The sequence below is a fragment of the Mustela lutreola genome, chromosome 10 (assembly GCF_030435805.1).
Source record: "Mustela lutreola isolate mMusLut2 chromosome 10, mMusLut2.pri, whole genome shotgun sequence".
NCBI lineage: Eukaryota > Metazoa > Chordata > Mammalia > Carnivora > Mustelidae > Mustela > Mustela lutreola.
The window spans coordinates 37,107,359-37,128,472 of record NC_081299.1 but is presented as its reverse complement, the minus strand read 5'-3'; the positions used below and the strand labels follow the sequence as shown (position 1 = coordinate 37,128,472).

General features: G+C 54.1%; 1 protein-coding gene across 1 annotated transcript; it reads right to left on the bottom strand.

Moving 5' to 3' along the window:
* Positions 1–17,584: 17,584 nt before the first annotated feature.
* On the bottom strand, positions 17,585–20,541 carry FOXD2 (forkhead box D2). The gene has a single exon (XM_059137036.1). The coding sequence runs from the start codon at positions 20,153–20,155 to the stop codon at positions 18,659–18,661; it is 1,497 nt and encodes a 498-aa protein (XP_058993019.1). The 5' UTR covers positions 20,156–20,541; the 3' UTR covers positions 17,585–18,658.
* Positions 20,542–21,114: the final 573 nt, after the last annotated feature.

The window sequence follows — 21,114 nt, the reverse complement described above, 5'->3', positions numbered from 1 at the left end:
CCCAGCCAATGTCTCGAATGTGGAGAATGGGCTGCTGGAGAATGTGGTCCCTTCCATCTTGCTGGGAACCTCCTTCCTCCAGTGGGTTAACCAGGAAACACTGAACATGGTCTCAGGAGGGCGCCCACAATTAAAGCAATGCAATCACCACACCTAGAAGGAGCTTGTGATAACTATCTATAGACATGCAGGAAAATTGCCTATAATATATGATAATATATCCAGGTCTTCTGAATAAAAACAAAGCTATATAATTCAAGGCTATGTAATTCAATGCGTGAATAAAAACAAGGCTATATAATTCAAGGCTATATAATTCAATGGGTGATCAGAACACAAGTGCAGATAAAGCCTCAAACCCTCTTGCCCAAAATTAAAACAGGATCTTCAAAAAATTAGAGGCTAGATGAAGTCAAGTCTTGAGAGCTGCTAAATATAAGTGACTGTAGATGGGGTTGGCTTGCTTTTCTCTCTACTTCTGCATACATTTGAAATGTCCATAAGAAAAAGCACTTAGCAAGTGTTCCCCCCCCCAAATTCAGAGGTTTGTTACAGCTACTGTTTCTACTCTTTATTTTTTTCTAACTTTTTTTTTTTTTAATTTGATAGAGAGAGATCACAAGTAGGCAGAGAGGCAAGCAGAGAGAGAAAAGGAAGCAGGCTCCCTGCCGAGCAGAGAGCCCGATGCAGGACTCCCAGGACCCTGGGATCATGACCTGAGCCAAAGGCAGAGGCTTAACCCACTGAGCCACCAGGCACCCTGCTTCTACTCTTTAAATACTGTTGAAGTCTTTGTGGTTTAGGTCTACTCATTACATCAGGCTTAGAACTACTCTCTTTGTAATATATGCAAAATATACTGCCAGTAGTGGCTTCAGGAAAAAGAGGAAAAGGAGGGAGGGGAGGGGGGACGGAGGAGAAGGGGGAGGGGAGGGCACCAGCAGAAGGCGTGTGAACTTTCACAGGAGTTGGACAGAACTCCATTCCCAGCTCTTCCACGCTCTGTGTGACTCTGGGTAAGCGTGTGGTACTCTCTGTGCATAGATTTCTTCTGGAAAACTGGGATATTGTTCCCCCCACAGGCTTGTTGCAAAGCTAAAACTGAATAATAGATGTTGAGTACTTGGCACATAGTAGGCACTTAAGAAATCCTGACTATGACTACTTTATAAAGATAAGCACTTTACAAAAGAGACACATTCAGGAAATTCTGTGCTTTACAAAAGAATTCACCACAGGGTCCCTTTAAGCCCCCAGCCCAGCTAGTGCATTTTAAACGGGATTGAGTTTGCAGAAACCCATTTACACATGACTTTTCAAGAACCGCAGCCGCCAAGGCACTAATGAAGGCTACGGATCTACGGATCTACGGAGAGAGCTCCCTGGGCAGACTGTCTCAGATCCTGTCCAGCAGGATTCTCTGAAAGCCTGGAGCCTAAAAACATCTTCTCTGAAAGCCCACAAAGACCCACTGGCTTGCCCTCTGGGATGCCTTTATTCCATGCATATTTGGAAGGGCTGTGGCAGCTCCAGCTATGGGTCCAGGCTGACGGAAACAATAGAAATAAGCTAACAACATTCGCTAACATTTACTGAGGGCTTCCGACATGAGAGGCACCGTGTTAATTCCCATGCAGTATCCCGACAAGGCAATAAAAGCTAATGCCTGTGTAACCACAACAAGGGCTTCCAAGTGAAAGAAGTTCTTATAATGCTCACAAAGTACTTACAGGGTATTCTGATCTCTACTGGCTGGGTTGGTTTGTTTCAGATAGAGAAACTGAGGCACAGAGCAGGTAAATCATTATGCCCTAGGTTACCCCGCTGTAAATGATGGATTATGAGAACCCGCCTTGCTCTGGAACCCACCCCATCACAGAGCCCCGGCTTCATGCCCCACCCCCCTTCCCCACCAGCCCTCCCTCCAGCAGCGACAGGACTGTGGGGCAGAGGGGACCCTCGGGAGGCACTGCCCCTCCTTCTGCCCCCTCCCCATCTCACTTAGCCCTCCACAAGCTGTTGTCAATTGCAGTGAAGTATTTACAGCAACCAGCGACCGCTGCCACCTCTGGCCACGTGGGCTATAATTTGATGCTCAAGCTGTTAACCAGCCGCTTTTGAGCACTGAGCTCTTCATACATGAGTGTCTCTCCCGAGAGCCAGGCTGGGCTGCCTCTCTGCTGCTCCTGACGCTTGCACACCTCTCCTGCTGGCCCCAGGCGTACACACATGTGCACACATGCCAAATACGCCATCACCCACAGACAACTCTTCACGTGCAATTTTCACCACGAGATGATCCGAGTTCACTGATCAGACCCCCAGCACACACGATGGGCAGCAGACTCCCAGCCCACCCCATCCACCCACCTCCTGCCATCCACACCCAAGACACGGCAAGGTAACCGCTTGAAGATATTCCGTGTAAAGCAGAATGCACACGGGACCGGCTACTAGTCATGCCTATCCCATATATATTCCCACAAAATACATTCTCCCCGCATAATTATTTATGGGGAAACTATCCACACACACAACTCTGCATGACTGTAACCAGATAAATACTGAATCAATATCCTCACTTACTTGTGCTAAATGCCCATGTCACCAGGATGTACACGTTTCTGGTCATTGTTGTAACTAACTAGGTGTTGGATAATTAGGGAAACCCACTGTTCTCTCTCCTTCTGCCTATGTATGGTAATGTTCATCCTGGTGCATGTACCTGACTCTTCGCCTCTGTCAGCAGGCCAGTGCCTGTGGGTGCCGTGGAGTTGGGTAGGAACACACTAGCACGTCTACCTCTATATGTCTGTTTGTACAAAGCAGACCCGGCATTTCGGCTCCATTGCTGGCCCTCTCCTTGGGGAGACTTTGCAGCATGGGGCTGCTCTCCGCTTAGCTAGCCAAGAGCAAACACGTCGTGGAAACCAGACCCCCACGCCACCCTCTGTGAGTGTAGCCATGAAGAGGGGGCGGTTCTGAACACAGCAAGGGATCAGGGGACAAGGCAGGGAAATGAGAGGGGATGGGGGCTCTGAGGGCAGAGGAAGAAACTCGGGTCCATCAGCCCATGGGAGAATACAGTCCAGAAGTTGTGCTCATTCATAATCTCCAAGGAGATGGTCCGGAGCTGCAGAAGCGGATCCACTGAGGGTTTGAGGAGGACGCAGGTCTCCAGCCCCTGTGAGGCCCTCTGGATCCTCATGTCTAGAAGAACAGGTATCAGCCTCAGCCCCCTCCAGGGAGGTTCTGAGGTAGGGTTCTGAGGTCGGAGATCCCATGTGTGTAGAGGACAGAGTGAGCCTGAGCTGACGGAGCGCACCACAGCTGCCTTCTTACAGATTTCAGACTGGGCACAGAGACAGGCCAAAAAGCTCAATGAAGAAGGAAAGACAGGTAAGAACAAGGTCGGTAGAAGGGATGTCTGAGTCCCCAGGATGAGAAAACTGGGCTCTCGGGAGACCCAAGCAGTTCTGAGAGCTTCAAAGACTGGAACCCTTGCAGCAGGAGCCAGGTAAGGACTTAGGGGCCCAGGGTCACTCCCACAGCTTTCACGAGCCACTGAGGAAAAGCGGGTCCTGCCCGACATGCCTATAAGCTGCTGCCAGTCCCCGAGGACACCTTCCTCGGGGGGCCTGGGCTGTGCACGGCAAGGGCATGGGTGAGCGTACTGCCCTCAGCAGACCATGCAGCAGGACCTGGCGGGAAGCTAGTGGGAGAGAAGGAAGAGCAAACCTGAGTGCGGGCAAGGGAGCAGACGGCCCCATGGTGTCAGAAGATGGGAGTTCAAGTCCTCCTGCTATGTACCAGGCAGACCCGCAACAATCATGAGACTTCTCTGCATCTCTTCTGGAAAACAGAGGCTGCAAACTCCCTGTGAGGACTAAATAAGGCTGTGGGGGTGAAAAGGTTTTCTAGGGAGGTCTCTAAGCACCCTCACTTTTCAAGATTGCCAGAAGGGGAGAAGTCACGGGACAGGATGGAGATGACAGTGAGCTGTTATCTGCCAACAAGGAGATTTTACTATTAATACTCACATATGCCTCTGTGTCCTGCTTCATCCCACAGAGCATTTGAGATGGCTGAGAGGGAAAAATCTCTGATAGACCGACTACGGGACAGACGAGTGGATAGAGGAATGAAGACAGAAGCAGGAAGAGGACAAGAGACCTCTAGAGAAAGAAGTCTTCCATTCAGCTGCTCAACTCAACATCAACTCAACATTTGCTTACTAAGCATCTGCTGTGTTTAGTTTCAGGTGACCTTACCCAGGGGCAGAAGTATGGCAAATGTGACCTTACCCAGGGGCAGAAGTATGGCAAATGTGAGCATCCCTTTTCCAATTCCTTTGGTCTTGCACACACAAGTAGAGACTATTTCCCAGTGTCCCTTGAAGTTGGGTGGAGCCATATGGCTAGGTTCTGGCTAAAGAAAGTGGTCAGAGGGGTGCCTGGGTGGCTCAGTGGGTTAAAGCCTCTGCCTTCGGCTCAGGTCGTGATTCCATGGTCCTGGGATCGAGCCCCACATCGGGCTCTCTCCTCGGCAGGAAGCGTGCTTCCTCCTCTCTCTCTGCCTACTTGTGATCTCTGTCTGTCAAATGAATAAATAAAGTCTTTAAAAAAAAAAAAAAAGAAAAAAGAAAGTGGTCACAGTGCTATCGGTCATCTGCGACCTGGCCCTTTATAAAAAACACTCCCCCAGAATTTTCTGATCACTCTCCTCCTCTGCATTTAGAAGACCCATGGAGGATGCCAAGAACCTAGAACCAGAGTCTACAACCCACAAGGGGTCAGTGGGAGTATCTGGTACATAGAAGTTCCATAAATTTAGCTGGGAGAAATTTTTTCTTTATTTTGACATAGCTCTGAACTAAAATTCAGCATTTTATTCAATTATGAAAGGAGGCCAAAAACCACAGCAGTTTTCCCCATACCTGTAATTTTGCCGCCCACAGAAATTGCAGGTATTTTTCTACATTGTGTTAAAGTTGTTGCAGAAATGGCAAAAGATCACTTATATTAAGAACATTCTGAAATTGTCCTGTTAATCCCATTGCTATTTTTTTTATTTAACTTGTCATGTTATTATTATGTCAAAAATGTATTCTATTGTTTTATTACACATCCTATTATATCACAAAACTTAGAAATATTTTGATACTCGAACGTCAATATAATTGGTTTCTATTGTAGTCCTGTGAACTGCTTTTTATGCATGGGCAAATCTTTAATCTTAGGGGTCATAGGCTTCAATAGTCTGCCCAAGGGGATCCATGGCACAAAAGAGATGGGAAATCCTCCCCCTAGAAAATGAGGCAGTCCCAAGAGAGAAGGCCCTGGGTCCCTGAATGACTGTCTGGAACAAAGTATCCCCCATTGGATCCCATCACCAGCATTTGGATTATGAGATGGATTTTAAAAATCTTTATTTGTTAAACACCTAAGACTACTAAGACTTTGAGAACACTTATAATACAGAGGGGAATCCTTGTGACCACAGTAGGAATACAGGACAGACCTCTCAGCCTACGTTCACTGTGGACTCATTCTTAGCTCTCCTAAATGCCCTTGTTCATAAAGGATGGAATTCCCAGGATGTCCTTCCCTCACACCCAAACTTCTACTTCTACTATGGCAGTTCTCCCAAACCTTTCAGGCCCAGCTCAAATGCCACTTCCTCCAGGAAGTCTCACGGGCCTCCTCTCCCCTCGCAGAACTTACTGGACCTGACCCAAAGCACCAAGAGTCAGCAACATCAGCCAGTGAGCTTCCCCAAGGGTAGGCAGTTGCCCTCCCCACTCTGTTCCCCAACCTGCACCCCTGCCCTACAGCGAGCGCAGTCCAGGGATGCCCAGCCTCAGTAGGCCCAGGAAATATTTGCTGCATGGGAGGCAGGTGGGTGGTCAGAAAACAGTGTGTCTGATTTGCCTCTATTCCCTCAGCCTGGTCCAGGTGTGCACAGAGTCAGCATGTTCAAGGAAAATATGGGATAGTGTGGCAGGGAGAGGTAGTGAGCTAGTGCTTTCCCACCTTGAAGCTGCAAGTTCCCTTCTCAAAGATTATTTGTGCCCCATCTGCATTTTACACCAAAATATCTTATCGTCTGGGTCTCTGTCGTTTGGGTAGCCAGGTGAGGCGAGAAGTCAGGAAGGAGTTAAAAACAAGATGTGTCCTCTCCTACCCCATATCTCTGGTGGGTCCCAGCTGAGTCAGCTCTTTGTCCACACCCTTGAAAGCCACTCCCTCCACCCATCCCCCTTCCTCTTCCAGCCTGTCCCACCCCCAATAAGCATTTGCAGCCTCTGCCCTTGGGCTGGAAGCACTCATCATCTCTCTGCAGCTCTGGAAGCCCACCCCTGCTTCCTGGACAGATGCTGTTTGGTGGGAAAGTGGGGATGGCAGGAGGGGTCGGAGAACAGCCCAAGCTCCTTTTGGAATGGGAATGAACTGACCTTGAGTAAAGGTCCCTCCCTCCCTTCAGGATATCTTACTTACATTGGTGCTCAGGGGGCCTCCAGATCCTGCCTTGGGTAATATTGTGCCCACTCCCTCCCCTGCCACCTGGACTCCAGAGACCCTTAACCGCTCTATTAAGGATCAAACTTCTGAATAATATTAACTCTGGTTATCTCTGGGAAGTGACACTTTAGGAGCACTTCCAGACTCATAGTTGATTCATTTACTCATGTACCAGGCCTTGCTCTATGTGCCAGGAACAGCATGATGCCTAAGATTTAAGTCCTGCCCTCAAGGAGCTCTCAGTCTGGCGAGGGAGATAGGGCAGTAAGCAGAAAATAATATACCATGATAAGTTCTTTAAAAGCTCGGGGGGTTGGGGGGCGCACCTGGGTGGCTCAGTGGGTTAAAGCCTCTGCCTTCTGCTCAGGTCACAATCCCAGGGTCCTGGGATTGAGCCCAGCATAGGGCTCTCTGCTCAGCAGGGAGCCTGCTTCCTCCTCTCTTTCTCTCTCTGCCTGCCTCTCTGCCTACTTGTAATCTCTGTCTGTCAAATAAAATAAATAAAATCTTTAAAAAAATAAAAATTAAAAATAAATAAATAAAAGCTCCAGGGATGGTAGGAGCCCAGAGGATAGGATCTAAGCCCATGCTTGGGGAATAAGGGTCAGAAAAGGGGGAAGGCTTCCTGAAGGAGGTGACACCTGAGTTGGAAGTGAACCAAGTAGCAAAGGGGAGAAGGGACAAGCAGATGCATGAAACAGAGAATCATTGGCTTTGGGCTTATCAAAGGGTAGACTCATAGACCGCTAGAATCATTTTTTTTTTAAATGAATAGCTATGTATTATACCAGAAGCCAAGCAAGGTAAAGAGATCTCAGAATTGAAGGGCTCTCATATGCCAAAAGCCAGCTTGGCTTCCATACTCTTAAGAGGCAGACCACCTCTTCCAAGGCGATTTCCAACTCCAAGGGCCTGGGGAGAAGAAAAGAGGTCTAAAGATGCTCAGGGTGTCAGAATGCAGTGTTCCAGGAGCTCTCAATGGGCGATGGCCATGAACCCTGGCTCCCTGAGCAGCGGTGACTGGAATTCCCAATGGTCAGAGCTCTGTTGGCTGGAGTCTGAGTTGAACAGGAAGTAGTTTGGGGTGATAGCTACTGTCCCAACAGGCTCCAGCCTAGCAGAACTGAGCAATTCACCTCCAAATTACATTCTTCAACTCTTCTCAAAGCCCTAGCTGTTCCTCCCTCAGAGCCCCTATTACTCTTTTAATTAGATACGTGTCTGTGGATTTCCTCCTCTCCTCCACTAGATCACCAGCATCCTGAGGCCAGGAACAACATCTGTTTTATTCTGCACAGTATCCTCGGTGCTGGGCAGAGACCAGGCACCAAGCAGTCATAAACGCCTCCTGAAATGACCTGAGACTGACCGGTGGATGTGGAATGACTGCCCCAAAGATGAGGGCAGCCTGGTGATGAGCTCATTTCATTTCCCCAACCGGTACACTGAGCCCAAGAGAGTGTGGAGTTGCCCAAAGACAGAGCTGCTGATGGATACTGAGGTGGGAGGCCGCGGGGGGGGGGGGGTGTCCCCCAAATGCTCCAGTCCCTCAGAATCAGTTCCCTTTACCAATCCTCCTTTCCTACCCTCAGTCACCTTTTCAGCCTTGTGAACTCCTGCAAAACACTCTCAACGGAAAACACTTCCAAAGGAAGTCCCAGAAGTGGCCTAAAGGGCCAGGGAGTAGGAGGGATGGAGCAGCGACCAGTGGAGGGTGGGGGCGGGGAGCCCAGCTTTGGCGCCAGATCTAGGGGACCTCCAACATGGGCTAGACAGTCCTGGCAGCCAACCTCTGCAGGTGAGCCTTAAGGGCAAGAGCACAGAGCCAGCCGGGTTAGCCCAAGCAAGCCCTCTAGCACGAGATCGACCCCGCCCCCGGGCGGTTTAGGATCACTCCCGAGCGCAGAGTCAGGCTCGCTCAAAGCTGAGCTGCCCCGGTGAACGTGGGGTCATCCCTCTCGCCCAAGACCGGCCTGCTTGAGAGCGAGAGCGTCCTGGTTTGCAGAACCTGCCTCTAAGCGAGGGTCAGACCCGGGCGGGGCGGGGTCACCGCGATGAGCGCCGGGGACGCTCTCGGCACTTTGGGGCCATCGGCGCCCCCAGGTGGCAGGGCCCCGCCTGCGCTCGGGATCCGGGTAGGGAGGGCTTCTGGAACCTCGCTCCTCTCGCCTTCTGTCAGGAAGCCTCGCGGACTTAGTCCCGGGATTCGCCTTTCAGGAGTTTCTTCCGCTTCCGAATATTCTCTGGGGCTCTTTCTGTTCACAGAATCCAAGTGGGTGCGCGAGCGCATCTGACAGCAAGAATCCTAGACGGTAGCGCAGAGGACACACAACGCCCGCCCGAGTCCGGCCCCGTTCCCAGGTAAGGGACCACAGAGCCTGGCCCTGACCCTCCGGACTTTCCCCTTCTTCTAGGTCTCTGTCCGGGCCAACACCCACTCTTCAGATGTGTCTCTGAGAGAAGCCATCCGACCCCCCAGACACCTCCCAGGCTTTGGGTGCTTCTACTACAACCCCACAAAATCTGCAGTTCTCTAGCTTGGGTCTGGGACAGGGACACTGGGGAGGGAGCAGAGCCACAGGCCCTCCCCACTCTGGCTTTAGGACTGTTCTCCCTATGCCACCAGCTGTCCATGGTCCAGTTCCCAGCTCCTGTGCAGGGCCCTGCCTCTCCTGCCTCTAGAGGTTTCCAGGAAAATGGGGGCAGGGCAAGGTGAACAGGGACAAGAGTAAAAGGAGGTGGGGTAGAGCCTCCCTTTCATATTCTGGTCCCATCTTCTACTCCATTCCTCCCTAGCCCAGTGCCAGACACACAAGGGACAGTGCTGAGATCTCAGTGGGCTACCTGCTGGGAAGTCACTTTCCCATTCACCCACACTCCCTGTCTTCAAAAAGGAGACAGGCTCATGCAGGACAGAGGAACCCAGGCATCCACAGCCCCTTGACCACCTGTCCTATCTCTGGTCCTGCCTGAGGAGGAGATATCCCAGGGTCTCGAGTGGAAGTCCCTCGGGTCCAGAAAGGAGGGAACCACGTCTTTCCCCTTGCCCTTGTAGTGGAAGCCCGAAGGAGGCAGCCATTTGGTCTGCATCTCTGGGAATCCCCCCATAACCTATGGTAGGCTAGCACTGTCCCATCCTGTACCCTCACTGCAGAGAGAGCCCAAAGAGGAGTGAGAACCAGTAAACTAGAGGGAGGAGCTGGGAGGAACTTACTGACTCAGAAGCTGAGTCCAGACTACTGTATTCCAGCTCCATTTCTCAGACAGAGAAACTGAGGCTCTTTGGGGGTGGAACTACTGGCCTGATATCACAAGAGAGTCAGCACCCTGGTGGAATCACGATGCATCTCTCCTTCTCCCCTTCTCAACTGCCAGTATTAGATAATAAATCATCTTCAGGGTAGGTATTAAACGAAGACTAAGAAGGAGGGGGAAAGAGGCATCAGATCTCTGGTACCTTCCAGGCCAGTATAACTCAGAATCCTTATTGCTGCACGAGTCTCAGGCACACTCCCTCTAACACTCTTCTCCCCTACCCTCCTCCACACATAGGCCAGCCTTCCCCCAGATCTATACCTCTCAAAGCCCAGAAGCTCAGCCAACACTTCCCAACCAGGAAGGAATGGCTCCAGATGGCCCGATTTTCTTGATTTTCTTCATTTATTCCCCACTGCCTAAAAGGTTTAGAGTCCAAAGGGGCACAGGAAGCAAGGCTTGGACAAGCCAGGTGGGCCGACTGGGCTGATAGATTCACCAACAACAGACTCGCGAAGTTGGGAAGGAGAGACGCTACTGCCTGGGAAAACTGAAGGGGAAAAGGTGATTGACTGGAAAACTATAAACACCACCCCCCCAACTCCTTCCTCCAATCAAGTTGGTGCCCAACATTCTGCACAGCCTGGAGCTGGGGGAGCAACTCAGCTGCCTTCCCAGCCCAGCAAGCCAGACTATGGCAGAGCCCACGATGCCACTACTAGCCCACACTCCCCACACTCCTCTTGATGGCCGCCAGCACCTCGTTCACTTTAGGGCAGCGGATTTCATGCCCTGGGAAGGAAGGAAGGTTCAGAAGCAATCCATAAGCCAGACAATACTTGAGGTTTCCCTAGAGTACAAGGGGAGATGCTAGATTTTTAGTTTCCTCAGAATATCTTGCCTAACGCTTCAAGTATCAATGCATGTGCAGAGAGGCAGCGGGCTCCGAATTTACAGCAGCTTCCTGCTGAGTGAGCCTGGGCAAATTCTACCCTTACCCCTCCTCCAGACATGTTTGCCCATCAGCTGAATGTCAGACTTGAAAACCTTGCACAGTCCGGAGTTACTGGCTCTACAAACTGCACCCACCCCCTGGCTGCAGGAGGGTAGTTTCCTACCTCCAAAGGTGGGCTCCAAAGATCCCCAGGAATGCAGACCTAGTCCCTAGGTGCAGGCTAGAGGGAAGCAGGCTCAAGGCCCCTGGCTCGAGAGCAGGTCGGAAAGAGGCCAGACAGTGGAGCCTCCGGGCTACTCTAGAACAACTTGGAGCCATCCTGAATCGAAGGTAGGCTAAGAGGACTAGACACCAGCAGGACAGGGAGAAAGCAGGAGCATCAGGAGGGGAGATCTGTGCCTCTCAGCACCCTCACTGGCTGCTTCTCCTTCCCAGCCCGTGGGTAGTGGGGAAGGAAGTAGGGGGAAGACTGATGGCCCCAATCTTGACTCAAAGAATAGGGAGAGAGGCTTAACACTGAGTCCTCCTCAAGTACACCCCTGCAGAGACCCATTCCTAACCCTCCCATCCCAGTCCTTCACACCCACACCCCTCCAGCCTCTGCTTCAGACACCCAAGGAGTGGGGACCACACGCTGGGACTCACACTGATACAGTCACAAATATACGTGTTAGCACACATGGAATCAGTAACAGATATCCCTCCCAAGCACAGTCACCCACGCACAATAACAGGCTCAGGTGCGCTCTCATGCACAAAAATATACACAGTCACAGACCCCAAATATCCAAAAAGCACATACACACCTCTGGACTGTGATACCTGGTACCATCATCATGAAGTAGAAACTCTTAAAACACCAAACTTTTTTTTTTTTTTTTTTACCTCAAATATGGTGGTAATCACTTGTTTTGCCTGTCTTTTGGTTCTAAACTACAGTTAGATTGAGTGTAATGATGCTAGGCAGATGTTCCTTGTTCGTATCTCTGGCACAATGCCCGGCACACAGTAGGTGCTTAATAATACCTGTGGAGAGGTATTTATTGAGAAAATAAATACCAGAGGAAAGAGAGAAAAGAGAGGAAAGAGATCTCCAGCACGGGAGGTAAAATCACTTGCCTAAGTTTGCTCTTTACCAAGCAAATCCTCCTCACGCAGGAAAACTGTTCTTGCACACAGACTAAGCCCTGACGCGGGCCACAGAATCTCCAGGTGATCAACAGAGGAGCGGAGGGAAAGAGGTGTGGGGTATGCAGATCAGAGCTGCTGCCGGGAGCGGATCAGAACTCGGAGGCGGCCTAGCAGCCTATGCGCCCTTGCATTGCTAGATTGAAAACCCATGGGTTTGCAAGAAGACACTCAGCATGGCCATCGATCCTCCCGCTTGCCTGGAGCTCCACAAAGCGTGACTGGTCAGAGCGGCCAGGACGTTGGGAACTGGGCGAAAAGCCAGACCTCCGAGCCCTGGGATCCGACTCCTTGCACAGGGAATCCAGGTCGTTGGATCCACTCCCGGACTCCGCAACTGATCCGGGGTGCGATCTTGGCCTGGTCGCTTCCGCTCCAGCGCAGAAAGTGGCTCCTGTCGTCTGGCTCTGAGGCTAATTTAAGCGATAACCACACCAGCAGCCCTCTTTGACTGGGGGTGACTGGTGGGAAAGCCAGAACCGGCTCATAAAGATGAGAACATTTGCGTAGAACTCTGCACGTGAGACGTGAACCCACAGGGCCCAGGAGAAGAGGTGACCCTGCGAGCAGAGAAGGACCGAGGTGGGCGGCCGAGGGTGGAGGATCTTCCCACACCCAGCAGGGACCCGACGCGTCGCCACCCGACTGGGATGGGGCATCTAAGTCAAAGAGTCCTAGCAGCACCGACACCTGCCGGGGGAAAGGGGCGCGAAGCGAGGGCACTCTGTAAGCGGCAGGAGTTAACGTGGACAATAAGACCCACTCCTGTACCCTCAGTGCCCCTCCACACACAATTTGGCAGTGTCTGCCGAGATCATTTGAAATATGCTTTTCAAGGCAGTGTGATTTTTAGGAAGGGATAGAATCAAAGAGATATATTTAAATATATTGTTCCCCAATAACTTGTCTTTTCCAGTCCTAAAATCCGTCCAACCGCAATTCCAACGATACTTCTGACCGCAATTCCAACGATACTTCTGCCTGCGTAGGCAGAAATGCCCCGGAAGTGCGACTAGTCTAAGGAGATTTCCCAGCGTTAGGGAAACAGCCCAGACCCTACAGAGCCCGGGCTTCTGAAGGGGAAACGCGCGAGACCCTGGTAGCCTCAACTATGCGCATCTCCCCAGCCGCTCCTGCGGGGTCCTCTGCGCACCCTTCGCCACTCGCGCATCTCCGAATAGTGGGAGGGCGGGGGTGAAGACCGGGACCCTGTCGACGCCCTCCAGGAGTACGGAATTGCGGCGAGGAGGCTGTCCCCGGCCGGCAGGAGGGCACCCGGCGTAGACCCCCGCCGCCAAGGAGCAAACCGAAGATGCAGACTGCGGAGCGAGTTCCGCTCGGAGTCCGTGTGGAGCGAAAAGAGAGCGCTCGGCGGACACCCGGTACTCGGAGCTAGGAACCCAGCGCGGGTGAGAAACAACCCCAAGGATGTCGGCGCCCGGGGCAACCCGGGGACGCAGGCACCGGAGGAGAGCGCCAGGCTTCGCAGCCGTCCTAAGCGTCTCGGCCTGGCCTCTGGCGCCGCTGCAGGGTCCCGCCGCCCGGCTCCCTCGTCTGGGAAAGGAGGCGGTGCCCGCTCCACCCCGCGCCGCGCCGCGCCCACCAGCTCGCAGAAAAATTCGTTTCGGAAATTAGAGCTAGGAACCTCTATCCTCCCTTCAGCTTTCTGTGTTGGTACGTGTCTATCCGACCTTAAAGAAGAGAATCATCACGCTCCGAAACTCCAATTAACATTTGTTTTGCTCTCAAATACCCTGATTGAGGAAAAGCTTAGGAGGCTGAATTATCTTGTACGACCTCTGCCCACCTCAAGTTCTCTTTCACCGTTTCTCCATAAATCTCAGAGCGCCATCCCCGAGGACAAATGTGACCTGGGTCTCATCATCCCGGTTGGTCCTCCCTAGACACATCTCCAGTCCTTATCCTAGATAACCTCTGGAACCACGTAACGTAATAATTTCGGCACAAACCCAGACTCGCCTCTCTTCTCTTTGGCGGGATGCGCGGGGTATGAATTAAATCCCGAATCCGGTCCGTAAAGACCCTATGCGAGCTGCCTGCTCCAACCGCCCGAAATCCTAGGAGGCACGCTCCACACTCGAAATCTTTCCTCCCTTTCTCTTGCAGGGTCCCTCGTTTAAACAGCGTCGGCGCCTTTATTCGCCTGACCCAAGGCGAAGGAAAACCCGCCCGATCGGTCATTGTCTGGTCCGCGACCGCCCCCGCCCCCGCCCCAATCAGTGTCACAAAAACGCCCCTTTCAACGGATTCCAAACCCTCTTCACCCGGGCTCACCGAGCCTTCAACTTCATTAAGTGCGCGCTACGGCGGCTCTGGAGGAGGCGAAGTTTAAATCAACCCGAGCGGAGAGGGAGGAGGGGTGGGCCTGGGGAGGGTTGCTAGTTGAAGGGGAGAGAGAGAAGTGTTTTTGAAAAGGGGAAAAAAGTCATCAGGGGAAAAGCGCTTTGTAACCACGAAGACGCGCCCGCTGCGGCGAGAACAAATTGGAAATGGAGGGGAAGTGTCCGCCCCCACCTCAACTCTGGCTCCTGGGTGGTCCGGGGAGCCCCAGGAGAAAAGAAAGATGGGGAGGAATCGGCGGTGAAAAGAATTAACCACTTTAATTGGGCTGCAAGAGAGAAGTAGGGAGAGGTTCACCGATGTGCCTCGATCACCCAAACCAAATGCCCTTCAATAAAATAAAATGAAATAAAATAAAATCCCTTCCCCAACCGTGGCTGAAAGACGTAAGTCAAAGTTTGAGAATCAAGGCTGTTCTCGGCCCGTAGAAAGTAAATCTGCAAGATGGGGTAAATTCTGTCAGAAAGACCCCTCCCCCTCCTTGTGGCCTCGGGCCTCCCGGCGCCGGATGAAAAGGAATGAAATTGAACGAAATTGAACGAAATGAAGTGAAATTGACCAGTGAAATTCGCCAATTTTCTTCCCCTTTAAACTGCCCGCTCTCAACAGCACTCTCTGAACCCCAGGCCGATTTCTTAGCATTTTTTTTTTCTCACCTCGAGAGATGAAGGTGTGCCCTGGATATTTTCTTATTGTCACCGATTGTTGGGGCCTGCGCTGGTAGAGGCTCAGCTGTCTCCATCCAGACAGGAAGGGAACCCACAGAAGGTGCTCCAGATGGGATGGCCTGTTTCTCCTCCCAGGGACCTGGTCTCCTAAGTAAGCTGCCTTACACTGAACACCCACCCTTTGCACCCACAGGGAGGGAAGGAGCCACTTACCGCGTCCCTCTGGTCTGTGGGGGGGGGGGGGGGTCGGGGGGTGAGCACAAAGAGAGGGCTCTATCTGCAACCCCTTCATCCTTTTTCTTGCTCTTCCCTACAGTCCAGGTCCCAGGTGGGTCCTTGCCAGTTCCTAATTTACAGGTTCTGGCTCCACACAACCTAAAAGAGTCTCAGATTCTAAACACCCTCCCTTCTCACCTGCCTTTAGTAGTACGGATCTCTCAGCAATTCTTTTCCTGTAGTTTTCAAGGGCAGTTGGGCATCTGTGGTTTCTTTCTGCCTCCCAGTCCTCGGCCATAATCTGAGCCAGATCTGGTCTTCTTGACCCATGGGGAAACTGGGATCTGAGTCATGGGTCTGGAGCCTCAACCTTCTTAGAAACCCCTGGAAGGGTGCATCTCACTCTTTCCCGATCCTCTTATTTCTACCACTTCCTGATATGGACCCTCTGACACACAAATACATAAAGGCAATATGCTCAAATGAATTTACACACACATTTACTTTCACAAACACACACTGAGGAGTCCAGAAGGATCTGCTGCTACTCCTGGAAAAAGTGACTGAGGCCCTATATTCTGATCTGCCTATCCACCATCAGATATGAATTCTGACTCAATTTTCTCCCTTCCACAGAGGAAAAACTAACTGATAAATATTTTACTTGAAGCTCCAACCTAAGATCTGGGAGTGACATATTCATGGTAAATAAGATCACATAAGCTACAAAATGCTTTATTCAGGGCAAACACACACGGTCATGTTCAACCTCCCTCAAATGAAAAGAAATTAAAGTCAGCAACGGAAGTCAACCAAGCAACCCGCCAGAGCCATTATCCCCATATCAGCAGGCCATTTCCCTTTCTACCACTAACTCTAACCTTACTTCTCGTGGACTGTTTGAAAAAATCATGCGAAGGTGGCCCACTGCTTTCGACCTCCCCACCCTCCCACAGTCTCTCAAGGACAAGGACCCCTCCCTGGCAGAGGAGCCTAATTTACTACCTGCACCTCCAACCTTGTCTCCCCTCTGTTAGGGAACCACCTGAGACACTTAAGAGTTCCAACCACTGTTCCTTAGCCCTGGTACATTCCCTAACCTGATCCTGATTCTGACCCTCTTCCCTTAGGGCACTCTGTCCTCTACCACCTTCTCCTTTCCTGCTGTTGCTAATGCCTGGGTTGCTAATGCCGGGGACTCTGGCTAAAGAGGCCTGTGGGGCTTCTCCCTGCCTGCCCCTCTCAAGTTTTCCAGACTTGGTTCCCTGACCCTGTCTTCCTCCTTCTAGCTGTCACTCTAGCCCAACACTCGCCCTCAGCATGTGTATATTTTCCCGTGTGATGGCTGAAATGCCTCATTCTGCACCTTCGTATCTCTCCTTCTCTCCTCTCCTTCTCTTCTTCTATCCTCAGTTGAATGTACAAAGAGCGGAGTAACCATCTTTGTTCAACCAAAGCATCCCCTCCCGCCCAACATGCTTTCGAATCTAGCCAGCTGGAGTCCCAGGCACAGGCAGCAAGCTGGGAAACTCAGTAAGTTTATGGAAGGCTCCAGCCATGATTCCCAATGGTTTTGCACTTCAGCAGTACGTTCTGGCTGTGAGCATGGTTCAAGGGTTGGGAAGGTTTGCCTTAATAGAGTAGGAAGGCACTGCCTCTCTCTTTTGGCTCATAGTACACTTCTAACCCGCTCAGGTCAGAGGAGAGAAGGGTTTCACAGTCCCCCATTCAAGCTATTCGTACTGACCTGTCCACAGCAGCAGGAGGGAGGGAGATCCCCCCAAAAGGCTCTACAGTGGCTAAAGAGAGGTCTCTCTCCTCTTACAGAGCCAGAAAAAGACAGTGACAATCACAAACATAGAGACACACATACATGAACATATAAAGAAATAAAAATACAGATATCCTAAAATACAACTCACTTCCTCCCCCCACAAAGAAGGACAAAAAGCAAGGATACAGAGGACCCTCAGAAACACAAACAGGAACAAGTTCCAGGAAAGCCTCCGCACACAGAGGCATACAGAATATGCATCAAGAAACACATTCACTCCAACTGTACTTAGTGAGTAGATTGTCCATGAGCACTGGGCTCCCAGATAAGACCAGGCCTCCCTGAAGTCTAAACCAGATGAGAATCCATTTGAAACAAAACCTCGGCTGTAGAACCCCAGGCAGACATTTAGGACCAGAGTGAAAATGAAAGTGCTACAGGGGTCCCAGGCTTCCCAGAGTCCTAGCCCCATCGACAGCCAAAGGCTAAGGCCACAACATTCCCAGTATCCAATAAGCCCAAGACCTCCTTTACCTGTCTGGGCTGCGCAGGGCTCTTCCCCACTCCCTCTCTACCTGGGAGCTGGGTGTCTGGGAAAGCTCCGACTGGAAAAGGGGAGTGCAGGCAAGCAGACAGAGCTAGTGACTGCCGGAGTTCACATACATTTATTCAACTGACACCAATGGGAATGGGGGGGAAGACAGATTTTTCTTTTCTTCCACACAAACCATCAGACGATTTCACAGAGTCTCCCCTCAGTGGGGAAATCTAAATCAATTCACACCCAGTGGACAGAGAATGCAGATAGCAGCCCGCTGTACAGATATTTACACGTAATTACAGGACCCCCTGCCACAGGATGTGCTCTTGCCCACCCCACCCCCACCTCTCCAGTCCTTGACCCAGACCCTCCTGTCCCACCCCAACCTCATTGCCTTTAGCTACAATAAATATCCCAGGGCCTGGGACAGAGCAGAGCGCTGAGAGGGCCGCTGGCCCTGGATGGCTGGACCCAGCCTGCCATGGGAAAAGGGGAAAGTTCCTTTAAAAGCACCCCAACACAAAAGAGGGAGGATGTTCCTCAGTGTAGTGGGATCCCGGGTTTCTGCGGGGACTGTGGAAACCCCTCGCTTAACCTCTCCGTTCATCTTCGCCGGTGTAGACACTGCTTTAGGCTTCAGAGGAAACGAGCTTTCTTGGAGAACAGCAAGAAAAAAAAGTTGAAATTTTCTTTTAAGCACAAAGCAGATAATAGGTATCTTTAAATTATAATATCTGACAAGCAGGGCCTCAAATTGGGGGGAAGGAGTGAGGGAGAGGCAGAAAGGGAGACCTCTCTGTGCAGTTGGTGTTTCTGGTGGAATCGGTAGGGCCTGGGCAGACATCTCTCCAGGAAAGCATTCCTCCCAGCCTCTGAGAGGCGCAGAGGCTGGGAAAAAGCAAAGGCTCCTCCGATCTTTTTAATGCTCATATTAGAGTGGGAATGATCATGGCTTGCGAATTCATCGCGTAGACCTGGGCCTCTCCCTGATCGATGGAGCCCGCTTCGTCCCAACTCTCGCCGAAATTCTGAGCATGGAGCCTGAAGTGCCAAGTCACGAGCGCCGGCCCAAGGTCTGGAGACTCTTCATAAATAGACTCCCTGAGTTCCGCTGGGACCGCAGGAGCTCCCGGGAGAGGCTGAGGAGTGCGGGCCTTACCGGCCCTGAGCTCGATGCGGTCAGAAGTGGCAGCCACTGAGGCCGGCGACTTTGCTGGCAAACGGGGGCCCTGAGGACAGGAGCGCGTCCCCGGGGTGAGAGAGGCGGATGTGGCCGGCCACTGGAGCCAGGGCTGGGGCAGTCAGCATAGCCAAGACCTGGGCTTGACCCCCAGGACCTGCCGCCGCCGCGAAAGGCGATCCCGGGGAGCCCTCGCCTCCGCCCGGGGGTGCTGCCCCGCCGCCACCGTGGCCCATGATGTGGTCTATAGAGAAGGAAGGCCTCTGCCCGGCCCCTGCGCCCCCGCCGCCCGCACCACCGCCCGCGTCTGTCTTGAGGCCCTGGCGCAGGAGTGCGGTAGACAGACCCGCCGCGGTGCCGGCTGCGGGAGGGCTCAGCGACGCGGGATAGAAGGCTTTGGCGCACCCCAGCTCGGCGCTCAGGAAGGCTGGCAGGCCTGCGGGGCCGGGGCCCGACCCTGCGCCCGGGGCAGGCGCGGGGGCTGGAGCTGAGGCTGCGCCCGCGAACACCGAGGCCGTCGGAGGTCCGGGTGGAGGAGCAGCGGCGCGGCCTGGGGGTACCGACAGCTGGCAAGGCGCGGTAGCGGCGGCGAAAGCGAAGGCGTGCGGGTGCGGATGCGGGTGCGGGGCCGGGCCCGGTGGAGGTGCGCCATAGGCCGGGAGCGCCAAGCCGTAGCCATAGCCGTAGGCGCCGTAAGCGGCAAAGCCGGGCAAGAAGGCGCCGGGGTCCCCCGCCGCCGCAGCCCCGCCACGCAACAGCAGCTCGGGATGAGGGTGCGCGTGTGGATGCGGCGGCGGTAGCGGCTGCCGCTTGAAGCGCTTGCGGCGCCGCAGGAAGCTGCCGTTGTCGAACATGTCGGCCGACTCCGGGTCGAGCGTCCAGTAGTTGCCCTTGCCCGGGTTGCCCGGCTCGCGGGGAATCTTGACGAAGCAGTCGTTGAGCGAGAGGTTGTGGCGGATGCTATTCTGCCAGGCGGGGAACTTCTCCCGATAGTAGGGGAAGCGGCCGCTGATGAACTCGCAGATCTCGCTCAGCGTCAGCCGCTTCTTGGGGCTCTGCAGGATGGCCATGGTGATGAGCGCAATGTACGAGTAGGGAGGCTTCACCAGGGGGCTCCGCGTCGCCGCGCCCCCCGACGGCGGTCCCGGCCCGGGCCCCGCGGCGCCCCGGGCCGCTGCCGCCGCCGCCGCGCCTGGTCCGGGGCTTCCCGCTGCGGCCGCCGCCCCCCGGGGCGCTAGAGCGCGGGGCTCGCCGTCCGAGCAGCCGCCGGACTCCTCCTCGTCCTCGGCTGCGTCCGCCTCGGCTTCCTCCGGAGGAGGCTCGGGGCCGTGGGGGAGCACGTCCCGGGGGGCGCGGGGCCCGGAGCGGGCAGGGAGCTCCCCCCCACCGCTGCCGCCGCCGCCGCCCACCACGTCTATGTCTGCGTCAGCCTCGGACAGCGCGGCCGGGGAGCTCTCGGAGGACATGATCTCGCAGCAGCAGCTGCCCAGGGTCATGGTGCCGCCGCCGCCACCGCCGTTCTCCGGCTCCGCTCCGGCCGCGGCTTGGGCTCCGCCGCGCTGCCTCTGGGGCGAGTGTGTTTTGCGCGCGGGCGGGGAGGGGGCGGGGGACTGAGGAGGGTAGGGAGGGGTGTCCCCCAGCTCCGCAGCGCCCCCTCGTGGCCCAACTCGCGGCTCTCACCTCCCGGTGAGCACCCGACTGGCCGCTCTCCCCGCGGCCCCGGGAGCCGAAGCCCGGCGCCCACACCCGGGGCGTGGGCGGAAGGAGCTGAGGCTTCCCCTGACCCTGGCCGGTCTCGGCCCCCAGTGCCCCCGGGATGGGGGGGGTAGGGGAATTTGTCCCTCCCGCCTCGCGGCTGCCTAAGGCGGAAGAGCGCGAACCCGGGGCGGAGCTCCCCGAGCGGGGTGGGGCGGGGCGGGAGGGGGCGGGAGGACTGCCTCAGCGGAGGGGCCCGGCGGGAACAAACAGCGGCCACAGGCGAGAGCTGGCTCGGGTGGCCGGAGGCGGGTCCTCCTCTGCCCGCAGATCCCGCACACGCTCCGCTCCCCGGAGCCACCACCTGGAACCAGTGCGCCCAGCCTCTGGATGTTGAGGTTCACGCGGGCGCCATCCGGCGCGGGGAGAAGTAGGGAAAGCCCCCGAGCCTTCATCTATCCACGGCAGCGCCCGGGGCCACCAAGGCCGAAGCGCAGTTGGAGCGCGAGCGGGAGCCTGAGACCGCGGGACCGAAGCCGCCGGAGCGGGGCCCGCCGGATCCAGAGCCGCTTCCGGCCCTAAGGGAGACGCACTTGAGTGATCGCGAGGAGCAAACTTGGCGCTCTCAGCCTCGGGCCTCGGAGAGGTGAGAGATTCCGGCTGCGCCCCTCTTCTCCCTTCCAAAGCCGAGACCCCGCCATACACCCTCTTGCCGCGTCGCAGGACCCCAGACGCAAGAGTGTGTGCAGGGAGACCCGGG

Excerpts from the sequence above, each read along its gene's own strand:
- FOXD2 (XM_059137036.1), bottom strand. The coding sequence starts at position 20,155 with ATGACCCTGGGCAGCTGCTGCTGCGAGATCATGTCCTCCGAGAGCTCC.